General features: G+C 43.4%; 1 protein-coding gene across 1 annotated transcript in view; it reads left to right on the plus strand.

Annotated features, from left to right (window-relative positions):
• Positions 1 to 21,442, plus strand: part of CBX7 (chromobox 7) — a 28,143-nt gene extending 6,701 nt beyond the window's left edge. Inside the window, exons 3-6 of the mRNA XM_075321855.1 lie at positions 1,806 to 1,871; positions 2,299 to 2,365; positions 10,251 to 10,614; positions 12,265 to 21,442. Of these exons, the coding sequence (XP_075177970.1) occupies positions 1,806 to 1,871; positions 2,299 to 2,365; positions 10,251 to 10,614; positions 12,265 to 12,422 (655 nt within the window). The 3' untranslated portion in view covers positions 12,423 to 21,442. The remainder of the gene's footprint in view (positions 1 to 1,805; positions 1,872 to 2,298; positions 2,366 to 10,250; positions 10,615 to 12,264) is intronic.
• Positions 21,443 to 24,291: the final 2,849 nt, after the last annotated feature.

Below are 24,291 nucleotides of genomic sequence, written 5' to 3' on the forward strand. Positions count from 1 at the left end.
TTGCAGATTACATAGCAAAAAGCTGCTCACAGATTCTCTTAAAAGCTTTTAGGCACTCTTTGAATCTCCTTTAGGCAGGCTTCACATCAGCAGTATTCTGCCGCAATGCCTGATCTGGCACAAATGTGTTTCACTTCAATGCATTTCCTATGGACTCGCAGCAACTTCCGGTCAAATGCGGTTGCGTGCATCATTTACAACCGCATGTGACCGGAACTTGCCGCGAGTTCATAGGAAATGCATTGAAGTGAAACACATTTGTGCCGGATCCGGCATTGCGGCAGAATACCGCTGATGTGAAAAAGGGGCAAGGTTTCTCATGGTGTAATTGTAGCTTCACAAGAAAGGCTATGACTTTTAGTACAGCATTTGTGCACATTTCTGGCACAAAATAAGCCCGTTACTAGATGGTATACACTTAAGGTACCGCACACATAACTAGATCGCAGCTGAGTCACGGTTTCTGTGACGCAGTAGCGATCCCGTTAGCGATCTCGTTATGTGTGACACCTACCAGCGATCAGGCCCCTGCTGTGAGATCTCTAGTCGTTGCCGAATGGTCCAGGCCATTTTCTTCAAAGGCGATGTCCTGCTGGGCAGGAAGCATCACTGTGTCTGACACTGTGTGACAGGGTCACAGTGACTGCTGAGATCGTTATACAGGTCGCTACTGCAACCTGTATTGTTCCTGCATCGTTGGTAAGGTCTGACTGTGTGACATCTCACCAGTGACTTACCAGCGATCCCTATCAGGTCGCATCGGTTTCGGGATCGCTGGTAAGTCGTTGTGTGTGACTGGGCCTTTAGGTTTGACTGTCTGAAGATACACCCACTTTATCAAACAGCATGAGGGACTCTAATCTGGCATGTTTTAAGATTGTTTAGTCTATTAGTCCATTTAGATCATGGGTCCCCAATTCCAGACCTCGAGGGCTGCCACAAGTGCATGTTTTCAGGATTTCCTTAGTATTGCACATGTGATAATTTAATCACCTGCACAGTTGATGATTCCAACACCCATGCAATGCTAAGGAAATCCTGAAAACATGCACTGTTGGCGGCCCTCGAGGACTGGAGTTGGGGAACCCTGATTTAGATGATCCAGTCTCTGCTTGTTGACAAGTGCTGATTGACTTGTATACAGTCAATTGTTGCTCGTTAACTTGATTGTTTACACAGGCCAATGAAAACTGATGGGAACAGGATGTTCAGCCTCGCAAAGCATCGTGTTATCGGCAGCACATTCCCTGTTTACATCAGATGATCTGTTGCTGTCTGGGTGTCCGCCTCTAGTGGGCATATAAACCTGTAAAAGGTGCACGACAGAACACATGGTGACTCCATCTACTACACCATTATAGTTAATGGCTCCATTGGCACATGCGTCCAAATCTTGTTTTGTGGTGGATTTTTGTAAATCCCTACAAGATCTCTGAACAGAGGACAAAAGGACAAAACACAGTATGAAAGCACCCTTACAGATGATGGATTTGATAATTAGTTTGTACAATAACTGTCACATATATATATATATATATATATATATATATATATATATATATATATATATATATATATATATATATATATATATATATATATATATATATATATATATATATATATATATATTATATATATTTTGGAATTTTGTTTTTAGCAAATCTAAATTAGTATTTCCTTCTATCGCAATATGCCATCTGCCTTCCATAGTTGTTTACACTGTTTTCTTAATACCTATTGTTTCCTTTTAATAATCTTCTAGTACTACATTGTTTTGATTGCTTTTCTTTTTGTTCTTTTAGATACAGCACCTGGGAACCAGAAGAACACATTTTGGACCCACGACTTGTTCTGGCATATGAAGAAAAGTGAGAATTTTCAATGACGCATCTAGCATTAGCAATACAGATTCTTTTAAATCATCTTTAAAAGATATAGTATACATTAGAAAATGTATACTATATGTTAACCATACTTATTAACATAGGAGCGAAATGGTGGAGTCCATCACCGCCATCCAGTAAAAAGTATGCATGAACTTTATAGTGGTGTTTTTTTTAACACAGGAGTCTATATGTGACTGGTGCCCAGTGGATCCCCATAGTCAAGACATCTGTCAGACATAGAGTATTTGTACATATTGCAATATGTTGGGTTTAGAGAGAAAATAAGGAAAATCTTTACTCCAATCTACTCAGTGGTACAAACGTTAAACTTTGTAAAAATATTTGCAAAACACCTGTAAGATATAAGATGAATTATATAATTTTAAAATAATGTGTTTGGTTTTTATAGGGAAGAAAAAGAGCGAGCGTCTGGGTGCAGAAAACGTGGCCCAAAACCTAAACGCCTCCTGCTGCAGGTATGAAAAAGAGGGAAACTATTTCCAAAGGAGACATACAGTGGGTGGAAAAAGTATTCATTCAGCCACCAATTGTGCATGTTCTCCCACTTAAAATAAGAGAGTCCTGTAAGTGACATCACAGGTAGACCACAACTAAGAGACAAAATGAGAAAACAAATCCAGAAAATCACCGCGTCTGATTTGGCAAGATTTTTATTTATTTATTTTTTTTTTTTTTTGCAAATTATGGTGGAAAAATAAGTATTTGATCAATAACAAAAGTTCATCTCAATATTTTGTTCTATATCCTTTGTTGGGAATGACAGAGGTCAAACATTTTCTGTAAGTCTTCATAAGGTTGGCACACAATGTTGGTATGTTGGCCCACTCCTCCATGCAGATCTCTTCTAGTGCAGTGATGTTTTGGGCCTGTCGCTGGGCAACACGAACTTTCAACTCCATCCAAAGGTTTTCTATGGGGTTGAGATCTGGACTGGCTAGGCCACTCCAGGACCTTCATATGCTTCTTACGAAGCCACTCCTTCATGTCCCTGGCGGTGTGCTTGGGATCATTATCATACTGAAAGACCCAGCCACGTTTCATCTTCAATGCCCTTGTTGATGGAAGTAGGTTTGCACTCAAAATCTCACGATACATGGCTCCATTCATTCTTTCATGTACATGGATCAGTCGTCCTGGTCCCTTTGCAGAGAAACCGCCCCAGAGATGAGGTTGCCACCCCCATGCTTCACAGTAGGTATGGTGTTCTTTGGCTGCCACTCAGCATTGTGTCTCCTCCAAACACGACAAATTGTGTTTCTACCAAACACCGTTTTACTTTGGTCTCATCAGACAATATGATATTCTCCCAATACTCTTCTGGATAATCCAAATGCTTTCTATCAAACTTCAGATGGGCCTGAACATGTACTGGCTTAAGCAGGGGAACATGTCTGGTACTGTAGGATCTGAGTCCCTAGCGGCGTAGTGTTACTGATGGTGGCCTTTATTACAGTGGTCCCAGCTCTATGCAGATCATTCACTAGGTCCATGTGTGGTTCTGTTTGAGTTTGTGGACAGGTGTCTTTTATACTGATAAGTTCAAATAGGTGCCATTACTACAGGTAATGAGTGGAGGACAGAGGAGCCTCCTAAAGAAGAAGTTACAGGTCTGTGAGAGCCAGAAATCTTGCATGTTTTTAGATGACTAAATACTTACTTTTAACCATAATTTGCAAAAAAAAAATCTTACCAAATCAGACAAGGTGATTTTTCTGGATTTGTTTTCCCATTTTGTCTCTCATAGTTGTGGTCTACCTATGATGTCAATTACAGGCCTCTCTCATCTTTAAGTGGGGGAACTTGCAAAATTGGTGGCTGACTAAATACTTTGTTTCCCCTCTGTAATATGCAGTTCAAGACACTTGTGATACTCTGCATGTTGCTGGATGGTATAATGTTTACAGATTTGTACAGAAAAGCAGTTGGTCTGCACATAATAGGAGCATATCTGTAGATTCTGCTTAAAGGGACCTGTCAGACAATTCATGCTTCCCATTTCACATGTACACAGGGAGAGACTTGTCAATCACCTCTAACAGTACTTGGAAGAGCTGGCCAGAGGTGGAGCCAGGCTAGTCTGGTCTCTGGCTATGGTCCCCGGCTGGATCTTCAAAGTATATTTTCTTTGTCGCTCTATTGGGAGACCCAGACAATTGGGTGTATAGGCTATGCCTCCGGAGGCCGCACAAAGTATTACACTTAAAAGTGTTAAGCCCCTCCCCTTCTGCCTATACACCCCCCGTGCTCCCACGGGCTCCTCAGTTTTTTTGCTTTGTGCGAAGGAGGTCAGACACGCACAGCACAGCTCCACAGATTGGTCAGCAGCAGCTGCTGACCATGTCGGATGGAAGAAAAGTGGGCCCATATAGGGCCCACAGCATGCTCCCTTCTCACCCCACTCTTGTCGGCGGTGTTGTTAAGGTTGAGGTATCCATTGCGGGTACGGAGGCTGGAGCCCACATGCTGCTTTCCTTCCCCATCCCCCCTCAGGGCTCTGGGCGAAGTGGGATCTTATCGGTCTCCAGGCACTGAGACCGTGCTTCATCCACAACTCCTGTGGGGACTGCTGGATAGGAGCCGGGTACCGTTCAGGGACATGGCCCTGCTACGTGAAGGTACTCTGTATCCCTGTGGGGACCGCGCACGGCAACACCTCAGCTTTGCTGGGTGTGCTAGTGCACCGGGCCGCGGCGCTGACCGGGTTAAATGTGCCATTACACACTCAGCGTCGCTGAGTGTGTTTATATGTAGGGGCTACCGCGCTAACCGCCGCTGCCATGGGAAACTGCGGCGCGGCTGGGACTTGTAGTTCGCCGGGGACTTCGGCGTGTACCGCGCTTTTACGGCGGACACGCTTATACTCGAGTCCCCGGCTTACTTGCGGCCTAGTTTTCCCTTTCTCCCGCCCTCAGCCCTGACAGGCAGGGGGAAGGGCGGGACGCTGCACGGAACGAGCAGCACTGAGGGCTGGAGTATGATTTGCATACTCCACCCCCCCTCACTGTGCACAGTGCGGGCACCAGTTCCCGCACTTTCTCGGCCACGCCCACGGCTCCCTCCTCTCGTCAGGACGCCGCAGCCATTCCTGTCAGCTCCTCCGACGCTGCAGAGAGGGATTAACCCTGGGAGACCCAGACACGGTCTCTGGTGGCCTCACAACCGTTTTAAAGCGGGTGGTAAGCAGCACCTGTTGGTGCTAGCCCCATGGTGCTGTAGTGTATTGATACATGATTTGTTTATAGTATATACTCTACACTGTATGAGCACAGTTCATTCTGGCTATATACCCTATTGTGTTACACAGGGAAAACAATAGCATGGCGCCCACAAAAGGCAGGGGTGCCAAAACACAGGCTTATTATGCTGCCTGCGCCGCATGTATGACCCCACTACCGGCAGGTTCCACTGACCCTCATTGTGTGCAATGCTCGGCCCCTGTGGCACTTACTCAGCCGGAGCCTCTGCTAAGGGTGGCCCAGGGGGAGCCACCTGTTGACACTGTCCAGGTGACGGGGACTGAGTTTGCAAAACTCTCTGAGACTATGGCTAAGATACTAGAAGCCTTGCAGTCCAGGCCGGTATCTCAGCAAAGGGACTCTGTTGAATCATTGTCCCCTGACCCCCCTCAGTTGGTCCAACAATGTCCTCCCGGGGTATCTCATACATCCCAGGCTGAGGGTTATGACTTACACCCCAGCCCCAGACCGAATAAGCGGGCTCGCTTAGAATTTCCCTCGACATCATATTGTTCAGGGTCTCAGCGGGGGGAATCTCTGGTTGATGATGCGGAGACAGCTGATCAGGATTCTGATCCTTAGGGCGCTCTCAATCTTAATACTCCAGACGGGGACGCCATAGTGAACGATCTTATTGCGTCCATCAATCAAATGCTGGATATCTCTCCCTCAGCTCCTCCGGCGGAGGAGTCAGTGTCAGGAGAAATTCCGTTTCAGATTCCCCAAGCGTACACCGAGTATGTTTGTAGACCACTCTGATTTCAGAGAGGCAGTCCAGAATCACCATGCTTGTCCAGATAAGCGTTTTTCTAAGCGCCTTAAGGATACACGTTATCCTTTTCCCCCTGACGTGGTTAAAGGTTGGACTCAGTGTCCCAAAGTGGATCCTCCAATCTCCAGACTGGCGGCTAGATCCATACTTGCAGTGGAAGATGGGGCCTCGCTCAAAGATGCCACTGACAGGCAGATGGAGCTCTGGTTGAAATCCATCTATGAAGCTATCGGAGCTTCTTTTGCCCCAGCATTCGCAGCCGTATGGGCGCTACAAGCTATCTCAGCAGGTCAGGCGCAAATTGAAGCGGCTGCGCCACAAGTGGCATCCATTACCACCCAGACCTCGGCAATTGCGTCTTACGCTATTAATGCTGTCCTGGACTCTGCGAGCCGTACGGCGGTTGCGGCCGCCAATTCGGTGGTACTCCGCAGGGCCTTGTGGCTACGGGAATGGAAGGCAGATTCTGCTTCCAAAAAGCGCTTAACCAGTTTGCCAATTTCTGGCGACAGGCTGTTTGGCGAGCGTCTGGATGAAATCATCAAACAATCCAAGGGAAAGGATACATCCTTACCCCAGCCCAAACAGAACATACCCCAACAGAGGAGAGGGCAGTCGAGGTTTCGGTGCTTTCGGGGCGCGGGCAGGTCCCAATTCTCCTCGTCCAAAGGGTCTCAGAAGGAACAAAGGAACTCTGATGCATGGCGGTCTAAGTCACGTCCTAAAAAGACCACCGGAGGCGCCGCTAACAAAGCGGCTTCCTCATGACTTTCGACCTCCTCTAGTAGCATCCTCGGTCGGTGGCAGGCTCTCCCGCTTTTGCGACACCTGGCTGCCACAAATAAAAGACCGCTGGGTGAGAGACATTCTGTCTCACGGTTACAAGATAGAGTTCACCTCTCGTCCCCCGACTCGATTCTTCAGGTCATCCCCGCCTCCCGAGCGAGCCGAGGCTCTTCTGCAGGCGCTGGGCACTCTGAAGGCGGAAGGAGTGGTGGTCCCTGTTCCTCTTCAGCAACAGAGCCACGGTTTTTACTCCAACTTGTTTGTGGTCCCAAAGAAGGACGGGTCTTTCCGCCCGGTCCTGGACCTGAAACTGCTCAACAAACACGTAAAAACCCGACGGTTCAGGATGGAATCCCTCCGCTCCGTCATCGCCTCAATGTCCCAAGGAGATTTCCTTGCATCGATCGATATCAAAGATGCTTATCTCCACGTACCGATTGCTCCAGAGCACCAGCGCTTCTTGCGCTTCGCCATAGGAAACGAACACCTGCAATTTGTGGCACTGCCGTTCGGCCTGTCAACAGCCCCACGGGTTTTTACCAAGGTGATGGCTACTGTAGTAGCGCTCCTACACTCGCAGGGTCACTCGGTGATTCCGTATTTGGACGATCTGCTGATCAAGGCACCCTCTCAAGAGGCATGCCAACGCAGCCTCGACGCTACCCTGGAGACTCTCCAGGGTTTCGGGTGGATCATCAATTTTCCAAAGTCAAATCTGACACCGGCCCAATCGCTGACATATCTTGGCATGGAGTTTCATACCCTCTCAGCGATAGTGAAGCTTCCGCTGATCAAGCAGCAGTCACTACAGAAAGGGGTACAATCTCTCCTTCAAGCCCAGTCACACCCCTTGAGGCGCCTCATGCACTTCCTGGGGAAGATGGTGGCAGCAATGGAGGCAGTCCCTTTCGCGCAGTTTCACCTGCGTCCCCTTCAATGGGACATCCTACGCAAATGGGACAGGAAGCCGACGTCCCTCGACAGGACCGTCTCCCTCTCTCAGGCGACCAAAGCTTCCCTTCGGTGGTGGCTTCTTCCCACTTCGTTATCAAAAGGGAAATCCTTCCTACCCCCATCCTGGGAAGTAGTCACGACGGACGCGAGTCTGTCAGGGTGGGGAGCGGTTTTTTCCCCACCACAGGGCTCAGGGTACGTGGACCCAGCAAGAGTCCTCGCTTCAGATCAACGTTCTGGAAATACGGGCAGTGTATCTTGCCCAGAAAGCGTTCCAGCAGTGACTGGAGGGCAAGCAGATCCGAATTCAGTCGGACAATTCCACAGCGGTGGCATACATCAACTACCAAGGCGGCACACGCAGCCGGCAAGCCTTCCAGGAAGTCCGGCGGATTTTGATGTGGGTGGAAGCCACGGCATCCACCATATCCGCAGTTCACATCCCAGGCGTGGAAAACTGGGAAGCAGATTATCTCAGTTGCCAGGGCATGGACGCAGGGGAATGGTCCCTTCACACGGACGTGTTTCAGGAGATCCGTTGCGGCTGGGGGGTGCCGGACGTCGACCTCATGGCGTCCCGGCACAACAACAAGGTTCCAATGTTCATGGCACGGTCTCAAGATCCCAGAGCTCTGGCGGCAGACGCCTTAGTTCAGGATGGTCGCAGTTTCAGCTCCCTTATGTGTTTCCTCCGCTGGCACTGTTGCCCAGAGTGTTACGCAAGATCAGGACCGACTGCCGCCACGCCATCCTCGTCGCTCCAGGCTGGCCAAGGAGGTCGTGGTACCAGGATCTGTGGCATCTCACGGTCGGCCAACCGTGAACACTACCAGACCGAACAGACTTGCTATCTCGAGGGCCGTTTTTTCCATCTGAATTCTGCGGCCCTCAACCTGACTGTGTGGCTATTGAGTCCTGGACCCTAGCGTCTTCAGGGTTATCTCAAGACGTCATTGCCACTATGAGACAGGCTAGGAAACCAACGTCCGCCAAGATCTACCACAGGACGTGGAAAATTTTCCTGTCGTGGTGCTCTGCTCAGGGTTTTTCTCCCTGGCCTTTTGACTTGACCACTTTTCTGTCCTTCCTTCAATCTGGACTGGAAAAGGGTTTGTCGCTCGGCTCCCTTAAGGGACAAGTCTCAGCGCTCTCTGTGTTTTTCCAGAAGCGCCTAGCCAGGCTTCCACAGGTACGCACGTTCCTGCAGGGGGTTTGTCACATCGTTCCTCCTTACAAGCGGCCGTTAGAACCCTGGGATCTAAACAGGGTTCTGATGGTTCTTCAGAAACCACCATTCGAGCCAATGAGAGATATTTCCCTCTCACGACTTTCGCAGAAAGTGGTTTTTCTAGTAGCAGTCACTTCTCTTCGGAGAGTGTCTGAGCTAGCAGCATTGTCGTGCAAAGCCCCTTTCCTGGTGTTTCACCAGGACAAGGTGGTTCTACGTCCGGTTCCGGATTTTCTCCCTAAGGTGGTATCCTCCTTTCATCTTAATCAGGATATCTCCTTACCTTCTTTTTATCCTCATCCAGTTCACCAATGTGAAAAGGATTGGCACTTGTTAGATTGGGTGAGAGCACTCAGACTCTACATTTCTCGTACGGCGCCCCTGCGCCGCTCGGATGCACTCTTTGTCCTTGTCGCTGGCCAGCGTAAAGGGTCACAGGCTCCCAAATCAACCCTGGCTCGGTGGATCAAGGAGCCAATTATCGAAGCTTACCGTTCGGCTGGGCTTCCGGTTCCCTCAGGGCTGAAGGCCCATTCTACCAGAGCCGTGGGCGCGCCCTGGGCTTTGAGGCACCAGGCTACGGCTCAGCAGGTGTGTCAGGCGGCTACCTGGTCGAGCCTGCACACTTTCACGAAGCACTATCAGGTGCATACCTATGCTTCGGCGGATGCCAGCCTAGGTAGACGAGTCCTTCAGGCGGCGGTTGCCCACCTGTAGGAAGAGGCCGTTTTACGGCTCTATTATGAGGTATTATTTTACCCACCCAGGGACTGCTTTTGGACGTCCCAATTGTCTGGGTCTCCCAATAGAGCGACAAAGAAGGGAATTTTGTTTACTTACCGTAAATTCCTTTTCTTCTAGCTCTAATTGGGAGACCCAGCGCCCGCCCCTGTTTTTTTGTGTACACATGTTGTTCATGTTGAATGGTTTCAGTTCTCCGATATTCCTTCGGATTGAAGTTACTTTTAACCAGTTTATAATTCTTTTTCCTCCTTCTTGCTTTTGCACCAAAACTGAGGAGCCCGTGGGAGCACGGGGGGTGTATAGGCAGAAGGGGAGGGGCTTAACACTTTTAAGTGTAATACTTTGTGCGGCCTCCGGAGGCATAGCCTATACACCCAATTGTCTGGGTCTCCCAATTAGAGCTAGAAGAAAAGGAATTTACGGTAAGTAAACAAAATTCCCTTCTTCTCTTAAACGATGGAGTTTAATATAGACTGCAGTAATACAGACTGCAACTCAGACTGCCCGTGGTTTGGGCAGCATAAATCGCCTGACAGGTTCCCCTTTAAGCTACAGTGTGAATGTGGAAGAGACTACAATAAGGATGGAATATTTTATATTTTGTTTACATTTCTCTGCAGAGGCTTTATGGTATGGACCTACGCAGCGCACACAAGTCCAAAGAGAGAAATCTCTGCTTTTCCTTGTCTCGGAGATTTAGTAGCGGTCTCGGCTCCAAACCCACAGCAGCTTCCTCAGTGCCAGAAAAAGCCAAGTCACTCCAGTTCCCCCTCAGCAAGCAGCGTAAAGGGAGAAAGTTTTTGTGCCTGTCACGCAAGAAGTTTCTACGCGTATCAACCTATGAGCCACTGAGTCGTCGGCCAGATTTCTTTGCCAAGGAGGATGAAAAGGAAGAAGCTCGTAGCATCCCCGAATGGCAAGAAGAGAAGCCAGCAGAGGAAGAAACACACGAGGACAAAACTATGCATGAAGCTGATATTAAGGGTGGGATACGTCACCTATTCTTTTTGTTATATTGCAGCAAATACTATAGACTATCGGATTGATTTGGGCAAACCCAGTTTACAGTGCAGGTCAGTGTTCTCCTTACCCTCCAGGATCCCGGGCTGGCAAGATGTCATTTGTGCGCCCCACAGATTGCATGCCAGACTGGAAAATCACATGCTGCATCGGGAAACCCAGAAGCTCGAGACACTCTTAAAGCTCCTGTGCATGGCTAGACAACACTCAACTGCACTGTGGACCAGGGTTGCGCAAAGTGATCCACTCATCTCTACTAAATACCTACACTAAATTGTTTTACTGAGCCACCTAATAAGTACGAAAACATAGGGGTTTGTTTTTTTTCTAATTTTCATATTTTATAAGTGTTTGGCTCCTCGTAACAACTTGCATATATCAACAGAATAGCTAATGAGAAAAGTTGGTGCCATTCAGCTTGGCAGGACACAGTCAATCGGCTGCGTCTGTAAGCTATGGCTACGGAGACCCGGCTCCTTCCTCTCGGCATCTCCAGATCCTCTTTTGATTAGCTGGCTTGGCGCAGCATCATGGTTAGGGAGTCACACACGTCATGTCGCACCAAAGTGGCTAATCAGAATGGCAACGGATTCCAGGATGTGGGAGGATGTTTTCAGGGCTTCTGTTTGATGGCCAGTGATAACTCACATGGCTGATGGACTGGGAAATTGATTCACACCATCTTTATAAAGAGGATTCTGGTCTCTGAGGGCATGACCGCTGGGGTTACCACTGATCCTATGATTGGGCTCTGGAATTGCCTATTTAAAAGGAGCAATTGACACACACACTCACATCAGGTCCTTTCATTGTTCATGGGACATATGGTTATAGCCACGCATCCTGCTAAGTTATTTCAGTTAGGCCCATAGACAGTCAATATAGCTGTGGTATGTGTTCACCCATTGTCTTTTCAAACGGGGGGCACTGAATGGTGCCAGTCATTGTGTCCATGGCTCTCAAGATGGTGGCGCTCACTTGGGTTATCATGTAATGTTTTCCCTGTCTCGGTCCTTTTCTGCTCAGACCCTCTATCTGTATATGCACAGAAGGACTGAACCAAGTATTGTCCACGTGAGTATCTCAGTCTTGAGTGCTAGTGAGACATTAACTACTGTCCTCCATTGCTTATACCACTGATATATGGGCATCAATGGACCTTGAAGTGCAGTGGAAGGATAAGTAATACAATAATATATTCATCATTGCCTATGCTTGTATACAACAGTTATAGTTGGTATATCATAATCCTCCTGTGGCTGTATGAAGATATTTCTTATATATATATATATATTGATAGTAATGGGCAAATAGTAACTACTTGTGTTTGGTTAATGCCTACCGAATACGGAGTATAATTCCAGTATTTGTCATGACACGAAAAATGCTGTGACTCCCCATTGACTTGCATTATTCGTGGTGAATACGAGAATAGTACTTTGAGATTTGTTACGAATAATCCGAACACGAATAGTTGATATTTGCCCATCACTAATGATTAAATGTTCAATAATCTGATCTGGTAATAATCATGCATCTGTGGTTATTGGATTGAGTATTATATAGAGATCCCTGCAGTGACCTCATAATAATTATTTCGTTATGTCTCTACAGATGACACAAACTCCACTGCTGCCCCTCCGTGGCTTCCTGCCCTTCCTTTGCCCAGCGAGATTACCGTTACAGACATCACCTCAAATTCCATCACGGTGACTTTCCGTGAAGCCCGGTCCGCAGAAGGCTTTTTCCGGGACCGCAGTGGGGAATGCTAGTTGCTGTAATCATCACTTATTCCTCTTCCTCATTTTGAAATGAAGTTTATAGACTGAAAATGACTGTACACATAGAAGAGATTCCTCTGTAAAAGGCCTGTCTAACAGTGCAGAACAATCATCCTGTTGTAAGAAGAGTGTGAATTACAATTTATATTTTTTTTGCCAGCTCCACAGAAATGTCACTAACCTTCTCTAAATTGTCTCCCGTAACTCAAACGTTGTGTCAAGCGGTCCTTTTTGTACGAGCGTGTCCCATGGTGATGTTCTGATAGGACACAGCAGTATACAGATGCGGTCTCGTGTGGGCATTGTAAATGGTTGCTGTTTCGACAGTGTGTAGCTTGTGTTTTGTTCTAATTCGGGAGTATGAAGCTGTGCTCTTCCTGCATGGATGGAAAAGGTAGACTTCACTTATGGGTCTTAGAGGGAATAGGGGCAGTTGTAAAAATTGGATAGGTCAAATATCAATGGAACAGCATTATCTACAAATATCATGGCTGACATGCGCATACCCATGTGTTAGAGCAATTTGCTTGAACGCTATGCAGATGGCAATGAGTACACAACATTTTAGAGATGGAAATACATCATGTTAGTACATCAGGCATAATCTTTGTATCTTTACAGCACTTTACGAGTAGTGAACAGAAATGACTGCACTTACACTCAGTATTCTACTTCTTCAGTCCGTCTGCATTTAAAACCTACTGTAATATTTGCAGATGTGTAAAAGTTCCTGGTTTTTACAGTCTTGCATATTTGTGCCACAAGCGTCTACCTAATGGTTTGTGCATGGCACTCTTACGTATTCCTGCTCCTCAGTAACTGACCATAAATCCAGATTTGCTACACGTTGTACTTCCTGATGCATGCACCTCCTGCACCGACTACTAGTCCATCACTGTCTGATGGTACAAAGTGTGTATAAATACATTAATGGGTATTTATGACTGAACAGCAGTGATACATTTATGGAAATAAGAATCATGAAGCTACTTTATCAAAATAATCAGAATACACTGCGTCCCATTCCCTATTTAGGATACATCCATGTATAGTTAAACAGTTGCTGCTTTGCTCCAATGGTTTACTAATAATTTTATATGTCAGGTCTCTTAGAAAAAGAAAAAACGTTACAACGTGTGCTTTAATTTCGTTGTATCCTTAAGAATGAAATTGTCACATTAATATAAGAAATGTTTAATTTGACCGCAGGTTAAGTGGAATTTCACCTTTAATAATATTGGGCCTATTAGACTGATTAACTTTAACCAGGTTTTGCCACCTAATCTGAGAATAATATAGTGACCCTGATTCCAGTGATGTCATTTATTGGGCTGATTGCTGTAATTTGTTTATAAAGCTCCTACTGTTAAAATGGCAATTTATTACTAGAGAACCTGCTGCCAGGTAGTCAGATGCCGCCAACGACACTGATTGGCAGGTTTCTGCTTATGCACAGTGTATACAGAAAGCTGCCAATCAGTGTTGGAGGCATGGCTATAAAGAGCTTAGCATTCAGAGAACTGCTAGATCTGCAGCAGATAAAAGTTTTTAATCAAAACTGCAGCACCCAGTAAAGTAAACGACACATCACTGGAATCAAGGTTTCTGCTCCTACATTATGTTGTTCTCAGAGTAGCAAAAACCTAGTCCTAGATTTACCTGTAAAAGGCTAGTCTCAGAACATCATTCCTGTCAATATGCCCTGTTAGGGCAAATGGACTTTGTGTTGTAACTTCAAAGTGACTCTCTGTGAGCAAATGTGAAGAGCTGCTATGTACAAATGCTCCAGCTCTGGATAAGTACCTCCTGCTCAACTCGGTCAATGCAAAAAATATCCTTAAAAAGGGACTGTCAATAGGGTTTTCAATGTAATCTGAAGACAGTATGCTGTAAGAGTTAAAACATAGAATTCAGCCTTGCATCTCTTATCACAAAATGTGGTGTTTACCTGCAATGCTGGGTTAATATTCCTAGATTTATCATTAGTCATACTCAGCAGCCTGTGAGCTCAGGTCCAACTCTGTCCCGTCTATGATTAGCAGCTTCTGTCTAATGGAAACGTGCACTGAAAGCCTTGTGTGGGCGGGGGCAGCTGTATGGGCTCTGCTACATGCAAAATCTTTGTTTCTGTCAGAATGGCTGCAGCCAGTAATCTAAGTGATGCATATTTGGAATCGGAACCTCTTTGCCTACAATACGTGATTTTGGGGTTGTTTTTTTTTAATTCCCTAAATAATTTGGCCAAAAACTTTCCACATGTGTTCAGTCTAATAGGCTCCTATTCTTAACCATGAAATTCCCCTTTATTGATACAAATACCAAAATATGCAAACGATGAACACAGGGTAAAATGTATATGAGAATTGCGAGTATTTGACATGAGCACTTTATTGAGATTAGGATGTGTGTGTAAACACTGGTAATTTAGCTCTTAATATTGTAAATTACAATAGTGTTGTGATCCGCTTACTAGTTTGAGCAATTGTTTTTTTGCCTCTATGCACTGGTTTTCAGATACAAATGTTATTTAGTTTGAATGAAATGTATTTACTATAGGAAGGAGCCTTCTGACGTTTGAGTGTTTTAAACTTGTAAGTTTATAGTTTTTCTTCTTGATTGTTTTGGTTGCAAGGACAATTTTATATCTCTTACTAACGATGAACTCTAATACTTTAGCACTTACAGATACTCCTCATATACTAACTCCCCTTAGGAGGCTTCTGCTTATTAATTCAATGTAAATGTACATTATTAACCCAAAACAGAGTTCCGGCTATCTGCTGTTGGACTCTTGGCGATCATGCTGACAGGCTGCTGTTATCAGTCCTTTTTATGTTATTTTTTTACAAACCCATAGTTCAGGTATATTTATTTTATATGTACAAAAACGCAGAAATGATTAGTCTACATTCTAATAACATGATTGGTAAATAAGAACCTCACGCTTTTAGCTTTAATTCCGCTAGAAGTAGCAAGTTGTTTTCTGACATCACCTAGAATTGACCGCACGATCTCACAGCATTCTACCTCCCATATTTATAGTTTTGTGTGATGGAGTATTTGGAAGTTTGTGATTAATGTTAAGCAGTGAAAGCCAGTTACATATTCTCCATGTAGCGGTTATCGCTCTGTGTTTCCTTAATTCTGCTATATATTGTTAGCTATAGAGTATTTGCATAGGTAGCATCATATACGGGTTTGCAGTCTATCACTCGTAGACGCCTTCCTGGCTGAATGGTTTCAGTTGCAGAAGTTCTCCAGTGTCCACTGCTTTAGTAAAAGGTTCAGCGCTGGCACGGTTCTATCATTTTGTATATATTGATATAAATACATATGTTATGTTAGGTACATTTTGTGTATTAGCACTTAGGACCAAAAAAAGCTTCAAACAAAAGTGAATTACTATGACTTTGGCTTTCCTAGTATTTTGTGTCTGCATTGTATCTATTTGAATGATATTCTGCATTCTTACGTGCAAGGTTAGGCTGTATATTACCATGTTGGCTTGCCTATTCTAAGTATCATCTCCTGTATCTGCATTGTATCTATTTGAATGATATTCTGCATACTTACGTACAAGGTTAGGCTGTATATTTAAAATCATACATGTAAAATTGTGTGGTTGTTGCAGTCTGTGCTGTATTGTATATGATGGAGGATCTTGCATCATATGTTCTTAAAGCTTTTTAAGCCTTGAGTGACTATTATTGTGGACATGTTCATGAGATACTTCTTAAGTATATTTTTTAAGTGTTTTATTTTCAGAATACCATCCATTTGAGCCTAACCATTTGTTCTAGATTTATATTTTTCCATTTGAGATAGATTCCTTTTTAAAAAGGAATCTATCAGTAGGGTTTCACTACTCAATAGATGCATATCAGCAATACCTTTACATAGTCAGTCCATTACTGAGAAATCAGCTGTAGCATATGACTCATATGATATGAGGTTAAAGTGCTATTTGTAGATCTGAAGCCTCCGTCACTCCAGCTCTATTCCTTTATTACCCAATGGCTTCTCCTCCGGCTTGACTGTTCCTCTGACGTCACACAGCATAGAGGCTGTCAGTCAAGCAGAAGCATAATAGAGATGGAGTGACAGGCTACAAATGGCTCTTCAGGCTATAGTCTGATCAATTCAAACTGATTTCTCAGTAATGGAGGAACAGACCGGCCATGTAAAAAAAAAAATCGCTGTACTGTCTGAAAGGGCTACATGCGCTTTGGGGGGTGAAATTCCTTTTATTTTGAGATACAAAGGTTATAATAATTATTTTTTTTTTCTTTGCAAAGGGACATAGGTAGTGTACATATACTTATATAATGAATGTTTTAACTTTTTACATCTCTTTTGAAATGGTACACTCCTAATATAAACTGAAGTAGAGGTAGATAAAACCATTATTCAGTGGAACACTTTTCTCTTTCTTCTGTGTTAATATAAGTAGCATTCTGCTATTATAACAATTTCTTTTGCTTTGCTCTGTTGGTATGGGTTAATTTTTACCAAAGTTAAATAACCTCTTCCCCTGAAGACATTTTGGCTTTTCTCATAGAAACAATGTCCTGTTTTTATCTTTTTTTTTTTTTTTTTTTTTGTGACCATTAACCTTTATTGCTTTCTTTCTTGTCTTTCTTCTTTTCTCTGAGTGTTATAATGGCTCAACTGAACCTCTATTTCTGTGTTAAATTTAATAAGTTGTGAACTTTTGCAATGGAGCAGGTTAAGCGCTCACTTACAGACACCCACTATAGAATATATATGTACAGGCATAGTACCCACTATAGAATATATATGTACAGGCATAGTGATTCACAATTTTAATCCAATGATCATTTGGATTTCCAAGTATATTCGACATATAAACAACAGATTATTATATTAAAGGGGTTTTATGCTTTTGGTGAACCCCTCTCTCCTTCCAGCTCACCATCCCAAGCCAGCGCTGAGTCTATTGTTGCGCCCAGTGTCTATTTTTGGCTGCAGCGCTGACATCGTGTTGACAACACTGCAGCCAATTCCTGAGCTCACCGGCTCTACCCGTTTTAACGGCACAAGCCAAGGAGTTTTGTGATTGGCTGCAGTGTTAATATATCAGGGTTGCTCAAACAATGACTTAACTGCAGCCGAAGATGAGGGGTTTTGTGAAATCTGAAAAACGCCTGTATCAGTAATATTCAAAACCCAGCTCACTGTATTAACATAAGGTTACGTTGAGGATTGGCATCAGTAGACAAGAAGATAGGGATAGCACGGCACTTCTGGCTGGGTCTTGCGCAAGTAGGTTCAGGACCCATATGTTGTATCAAGTAATACTTGTCACTTAATAGGTAGTTTTGTTTTATTCATTTTAATTATCCAGAAGTTAAACAAGTACAAATGTTTCGGTAAGGCGACCTTAATCAGTGTACAGACATGTTTAATTACCCAGTGGCATCAAGATGATGGAGCTGTCGTAATGAGCACTGCAGTGAATGCCGCGGTCTGCACACAGCGCTCAATCATCCTGATGCCAGTGGTAATTAAACATGTCTGCATAGTGATGAAGGTCCCCTGACCTAAACGTTTGTGCCTGTTTAATTTCTGGATAGTTAAAATAAATAGAACAAAGTCACCTATTGAGTGCCACATATTACTTGAGTAGACAAGAAGAGACCTCCCGGTATCTTGTAGTGTTGATCTACATGAAGAAAAAATAAGAAATATATGAAACCAATTCTGGCAATACGAGTAGATTCTTGGCTCAATATCCCGTCTCAAAAGATCGTTTGCAAATCTTTGAGAATTTTATTCCAAAATGATTAAAACTGCTTTCAACTGAATGCAACTAGTCATTTAACGATTCAAACAATGTTTACAGTAAAAAAAATATTTTTCTGCAATTAAAATTAATTTTTCCTCAGATATAGTGGATAACTGCGTGTTCTGGTCACATCAGATCTCTATATCTCTATCATAATTTGATCAATATTAAAATGGATGTTCCCCAAAGTTAACCCACTTTAATTTTTTTCTTTATTTTCGGTAATTTTGATTTGAATGTTTTTAAACTTGTATAAGTTGAGCGCAAACGAGGGTGGTCCTATCACATATGCTCTGCATTATTCTAGGCTTAGAATTACTACCTTGATTGACATTTGATCACTGCTGCTGACAATGATCTACAGACATCAGTCAAGAGCGAACACCCTCGATTTAATCGTTTAATTCTACAAAGTTTATTTTCTTCGCAATGAAAAAACCTATTTATGGCCTGGAAATTATATGTAAGTTTGTATGTTATTACCTTATCCCACACTATAAAAATTGGTTTTGTGACCATAAAGCGCAAGACAGGTCCCACTTAATGTGTTGCTTCACATGTAGGCCTTGCCCAAGAGCTGACTAAATGCTGTGATTATGCAGTCATAACAATAAACCGTATATGTTCTGACCAAAGGAAAATTCTTCCATCGGTCAGAACTATTTATTCTTCACGGATCACAGTTGGGGAAAAAAAAAAAGAATGTTCTTGTAGATGTCACTTCTTGTCTCACCAGTCATATTAATATTCTATACACATGGCCTTAAGTTATATTAGCTCACACAGTTTTATCGTAACATCACAAATTCACTGATCGGGGGCAGCTAGCTTTAAGTCACTTGGCCCCTGAGACAAAATGCGAGACAGTAATGGGAGTATAGCGGACGGTCATTATAGGTGAACCTTGGGATTTATTCTCTTTAATTGCACATACACTGAGGCGTAGGTGTTACAGAGACAAATTGAATGTACTTCTTTTTTTTTTTTTTTTGGCTGGACTAAAATAACAAATACCAACCCAAGGTTGTTCAGTTAGAACAACGGATTTGTTGTCTTTGGTTTTTTTTTCTTTCTTTCAATACAATATACTGAAAAGAAATTGGAACGATCGATCTATCCAGCCGCCATTTCAAACAATTTATATGGTCACTATGCTCTCTGAAAGATAATCATCCATACCCTATAATCTGTTGCTCTCAGAGTCAAAATAAAGGCTGCAAAAAAAGCTTTAAGAGGGTGGTTGACCACTAATATATATGCCCCATCCTTGAAATATGCCATCAATATCTGACTTGTGGAAATGCTACACCTGGCACCCCCAACAATCCACTGTTACCGGCACTGCCCAGAAGTTCTCAGATGCCACCAGAATGCAGCAGTTTTGTCATTTTCATCGTGCCCATGGCATGATGCAGGTTCATCCCTATTCAGATTAATAGGGATAGATCTGCAGTACCCAGCAGCGGCCACTATAGGTTTGATGGAGCTGCTGTGCTTCGGCAGCATCTGAGAACTTGCAACCGACGCCGGTAACAGCCGGGTGTCTCACCACCAACGATCATATACTGATGGCCTATCCTAAGGATGTGTCATCAATAAAATGTGACCAACCTCTTTTAAGTGCTTTTGGAGTGTCAGAGTATTTACCAAGTCTTTGCCTCCATGACTCTATTCCCTGCCCAGGCTCACCTTTATGTGCCTGACAGCTCAGTGGCTTGACTACACAATTGATCAGATACTGATGGCCTATCCTAAGGATAGACCATCAATAAAAAGTAACCAACCTCTAAGCGCTTTTGGCATGTTAAAGAATTTACCAAGTCTCTGCCTCCATGACTCTATTCCCTGCCAAGGCCCAACGTCGTATGCCTGACTGACAGCTTAGTGGCTTGACTATACAATCAGTGAGCTTGTCCATAAGGCAAAGTCGGGGAGGCAGAGGCTTGGTAAGTGCTTTCACATGCCCACAACACTTAAGCCTCACTTGCATATGAAATTTTATTTGTCTGTGGAAAAAGCGCACATAGGGTCTTACCAGGTATGAGACTTTACAAATAAGGTGCTAAGGCACACTCACCTGCTGAAGTTGTGACAGGCAAAACTCCTTGATGCACATATATCAAAAGTGGTCAGCAGCAGCCCTGAAAAAAATGGTGAACATTAAGGATAAAAAAAAAGAATCCGGTTCAATGCTGCGCTAGAAACCACATGAATCCATGGATGTGTATTAAAAACCTTTTCTTTATTTCTGCAGGTCAATTCATTTCAAAGACATATCCGTCTTCATCAGGACAAAAGAAACAAACGATTGTTTCTTGTGTCCTGATGAAGAAGACTGATATGTCTTTGAAACGCGTTGACCTGCAGAAATAAAGAAAATATTTTTAATACACATCCATGGATTCATGTGGTTTCTAGCGCAACATTGAACCGGATTCTTTTTTTTATCCTTAATTTTTGCATATGAAATAAAACCGCAATTTTACAGTGAGCAACACATTGCGTCAGTGAAGGTATATAGATGACTTTGTCTTTCAGAGAACAAAATAACCATATAAACAAGTGGGGGTGAATTGTTCTGAAAGATTCTTTTTTATAATACGTTAGTACAATTCTTTTCAAATTTGCTGCCATAGCTGACCTTATGTGCAGATTCTCACATTGCTGTAGTCTAACCTTTTTTTTAGTTAGGAAGCAACACAATTTGTAATATTTACAAAATACTAATTGTTAACATGCATAAAAACGTCAATTACAATATTTTGTAATACAATAATACCAAAATGCATTGGATTCTTTAACTAATGTTTCTCACTTTCAACTCCCAAGTTTGCTAAGCAGATAGTGTAACAGTGCTTCCTCAGCAACAAATGAAAAGTTGATTTTATATTTTGACGTAATAGAAATTTGAAACGTTAGAATTAAGAAAACCCCTTTGTGAGAAACCAAGGCGGACACTTACAGCAAAACTTCAGAAATCTATCTTTGGCTAATGCATAAACATACGCTAATCCAGCTTGAAAATATGTAAATCATAGGTTGACGTTTATGAAAAAACTGAGGATGAAATAAGAGGAAAATGATGCAGAGTATATAAAGAATCTTGAACAAATGTCTGCTTTTATTTTTGTAAATTCGTTGAACATTTATTTCTGTAGAGGGTTTGTTGCAGAATAAATAAAATGCTATATACAGTATAACTGTATGACATGTGTTATCTGACTTATTTGCTAATTACCAGTATTTCTCCACTGCTCTAGGATCCTCATGTACAGTTTTTATAGAATTTTTCCCCTCCAAAGATATGTGCAGCACACCTTTTTCCTTTTTTTTATTCTCTAAGAGGATGGGATGGTATTATAGTAGCTTTTTTTTACCTCTTAAAGGCAATCTGTCAGCATGTTTTTGCTACCTCATCTGAGAGCAGCACATGTAGGCAAGGAGGCCCTTAGTTCAATGATGTATCACTTAGATTGACAGAGTGGCTGCAGCCATTCTGACAAAGTGAAAGATTTTAGATTTTGCATGTAGCAGTGCTGAGCGAGCTGACTCTACCCACACCAGGCTTTCAGTGTACATTTCAATAGACAAGCTGCTAATCACAGATGGAGCAAAGTCTGACTAGAGCTCACTGCTGCTGAGACCCACTAATGATAAAGATAGGAGGCTTAAACTAAGGGCTCATTCAGATGACTGTTCCATTTGCACTGGTCAGTTTTGTTTTTTTGCGGACCTACTGACAAGATCATCTTTTCAATGTATTTTTTTTGTAGGATCGGATGGCACATGGAAGCAAAAAACACATCGGTGTCCATTCCATTACTATAGAACATGTCCTATTATGTTCCGTAATTGCGGACCATGAAACAATACAAGTCAATGGGTCTGCAAAATCCCTTGAAGCCACACGGAAGCACTTCTGTGTGGCTTCCATCTATTAGTGCCCCTGCAGTCTGTCTCACTCCCCCACCAGCCCTGCAGCTGCTCAGATCATTACCTGCGGTGATTAAGTCAGCTGAACTCATGACGTCAGTGCTCGTCACTACCTTCTATGCCCGCAGCGATATCACCAAATCTCGTGGGCCCCCCAAGACTATGAATGGCGATGACATCTTGAGCTCCCACGAGACCTGAGGTGAAAACGCGCCGGTCATTGAACTCAATAATGAGCGGTGACATCACGAGTTTGGAAGACTTAATCACTGCAAGTAATGAACTCCGCTAACATCATGACGTCGGCACTCATAATGCCCTAATGTGACCTGGCCTGACCTCATGATGTTAGCTCAGGTCACTGCACTGCTCTCTCAGACAATGGGGAACATTCTGTTCTTCATTGACTGGGACAGTGAGTATGGATCGTCGTGGGACCCCCTTATTGGATTACGCCGGACCCAGATTTATTTTTTCTTTTAAATAAATTGGTGAAAGAGAATGTGTTGGTGAGCGGTTCTTCAAATAAAAATTTGTCTTTTTTTTTTTTTTTATAAATTATTATTATTGCTTACTAGGTTACTGACGTTGAGTATCTGATAGGTGCCGTAACATCACTAATGCCAGGGCTTGATGCCAGGTGACATTACACAGCTGGTATCAACCCCATGTATTACCCCGTTTGTCCACCGCACCAGGGCAAAGGGATGAGCTAGGGTGAAGCACCAGGATTGGCGCATCTAATGGATGCACCACTTTTGGGGCGGCTGCAGCCTGCTTTTCTTGGGTTGGGGAAAGTCCAATAACCGTGGACCTCCCTAGTCTGAAAATACTAGACCACAGCTGTCCGTTTTACCTTGGCTGGTAATCCAATTTGGGGGACCCTATATTTTTTTGTTTTAAATTATTTAATTTAAAATAACAGCGTGGGGTGCCCTCTGATTTGGATTACCAGCCAAGGCAGAGCTGCCAGCCGCGGTCTGCAAGCTGTTGCTGTCTGCTTCACATCAGCTGGCTATAAAAAATGAGGACCCCACGTCAGTTTTTTTTTTTAAAAATTATTTATTTTTTTGGCTAAGTACAAGGCTAAACACCCTTTAGTGCCATATTAAAGGCACTAAAGTATTCAAGCTTACTTCTCTTATCTATCTATCTGTCTATCCAGCTATCTTTCTAGCTTTTCTATCCAGCTATCTTTCTAGCTTTTCAGTTTTTTTGTTTTTTTTTTGTGGTCCACAAAAAAAAACGGAAGGCACACGGGCAGTATACGGAACGGATGTGGATGCCACATGGATGCATCTGTGGAACAACAGGACCAGTTTTGCAGACCGCAAAAAACAAGAGGGTTGTGTGAATGTACCCTAACATTACAGGTAAACAAAAAAAAAAAAAGACCACTAACAGGCAGGGCTGAATTCTCTGTTTTAACTCTTGCAGTATGCTGTCTTTAGAATACATTGCAGAAACCTGCTGACAGAGTCCCTTTTAACAACTCATGATGAAAAGTTGCATCATAGGTGCAAGTTCTGGTCTTGTTGGTGCAGTTGTTGGATCAAGGGGCTGTAATTGCCTCCCCCCTCCTAATACCAAAGTAAGGCCGAAGTCACACATGCGAGTGACTCGCATTGTCATCACCCGGCACAGCCGCACACTCTCCTGACAGGAGCAGGTCTGCTGCATGTGTTTTTATGCAGCTGAGACGCTGCGGTCCGTAGAGCTGCAGCCAATGGCGGGTGATGCCAATGCGAGATTCGCAAGTGTGACTCCGGCTTTATAAGTTAAACCCCTTGAAGGAGTTCTCTGGGAACATAGAAAAATAAAGGAAATGTCATAATAAATAACTTCCTAAATTCGTTTAACCTTTGGCCAGTTTTGGCCTTTATGACAGACCATTTTATTACACTTTTTACTGTCACATTCCAGGTGCCATGACTTTACTGCTTTGGTGACAGTCATATAAGAACTTGCTTTGTTCTTCAGGATTACTTGTATTTGTCAATAGCATCATTTTAGGGCACAAAAAAATTAACTTTTTATTGACTCTTTATTGGAAAGAGTATAAATAAAACAGTAATTCTGCCTTTTTTATTTTGCATTTTAAATTTTTATAGGGTGCACAAA

This window comes from Anomaloglossus baeobatrachus, chromosome 8 (genome assembly GCF_048569485.1).
Source record: "Anomaloglossus baeobatrachus isolate aAnoBae1 chromosome 8, aAnoBae1.hap1, whole genome shotgun sequence".
NCBI lineage: Eukaryota > Metazoa > Chordata > Amphibia > Anura > Aromobatidae > Anomaloglossus > Anomaloglossus baeobatrachus.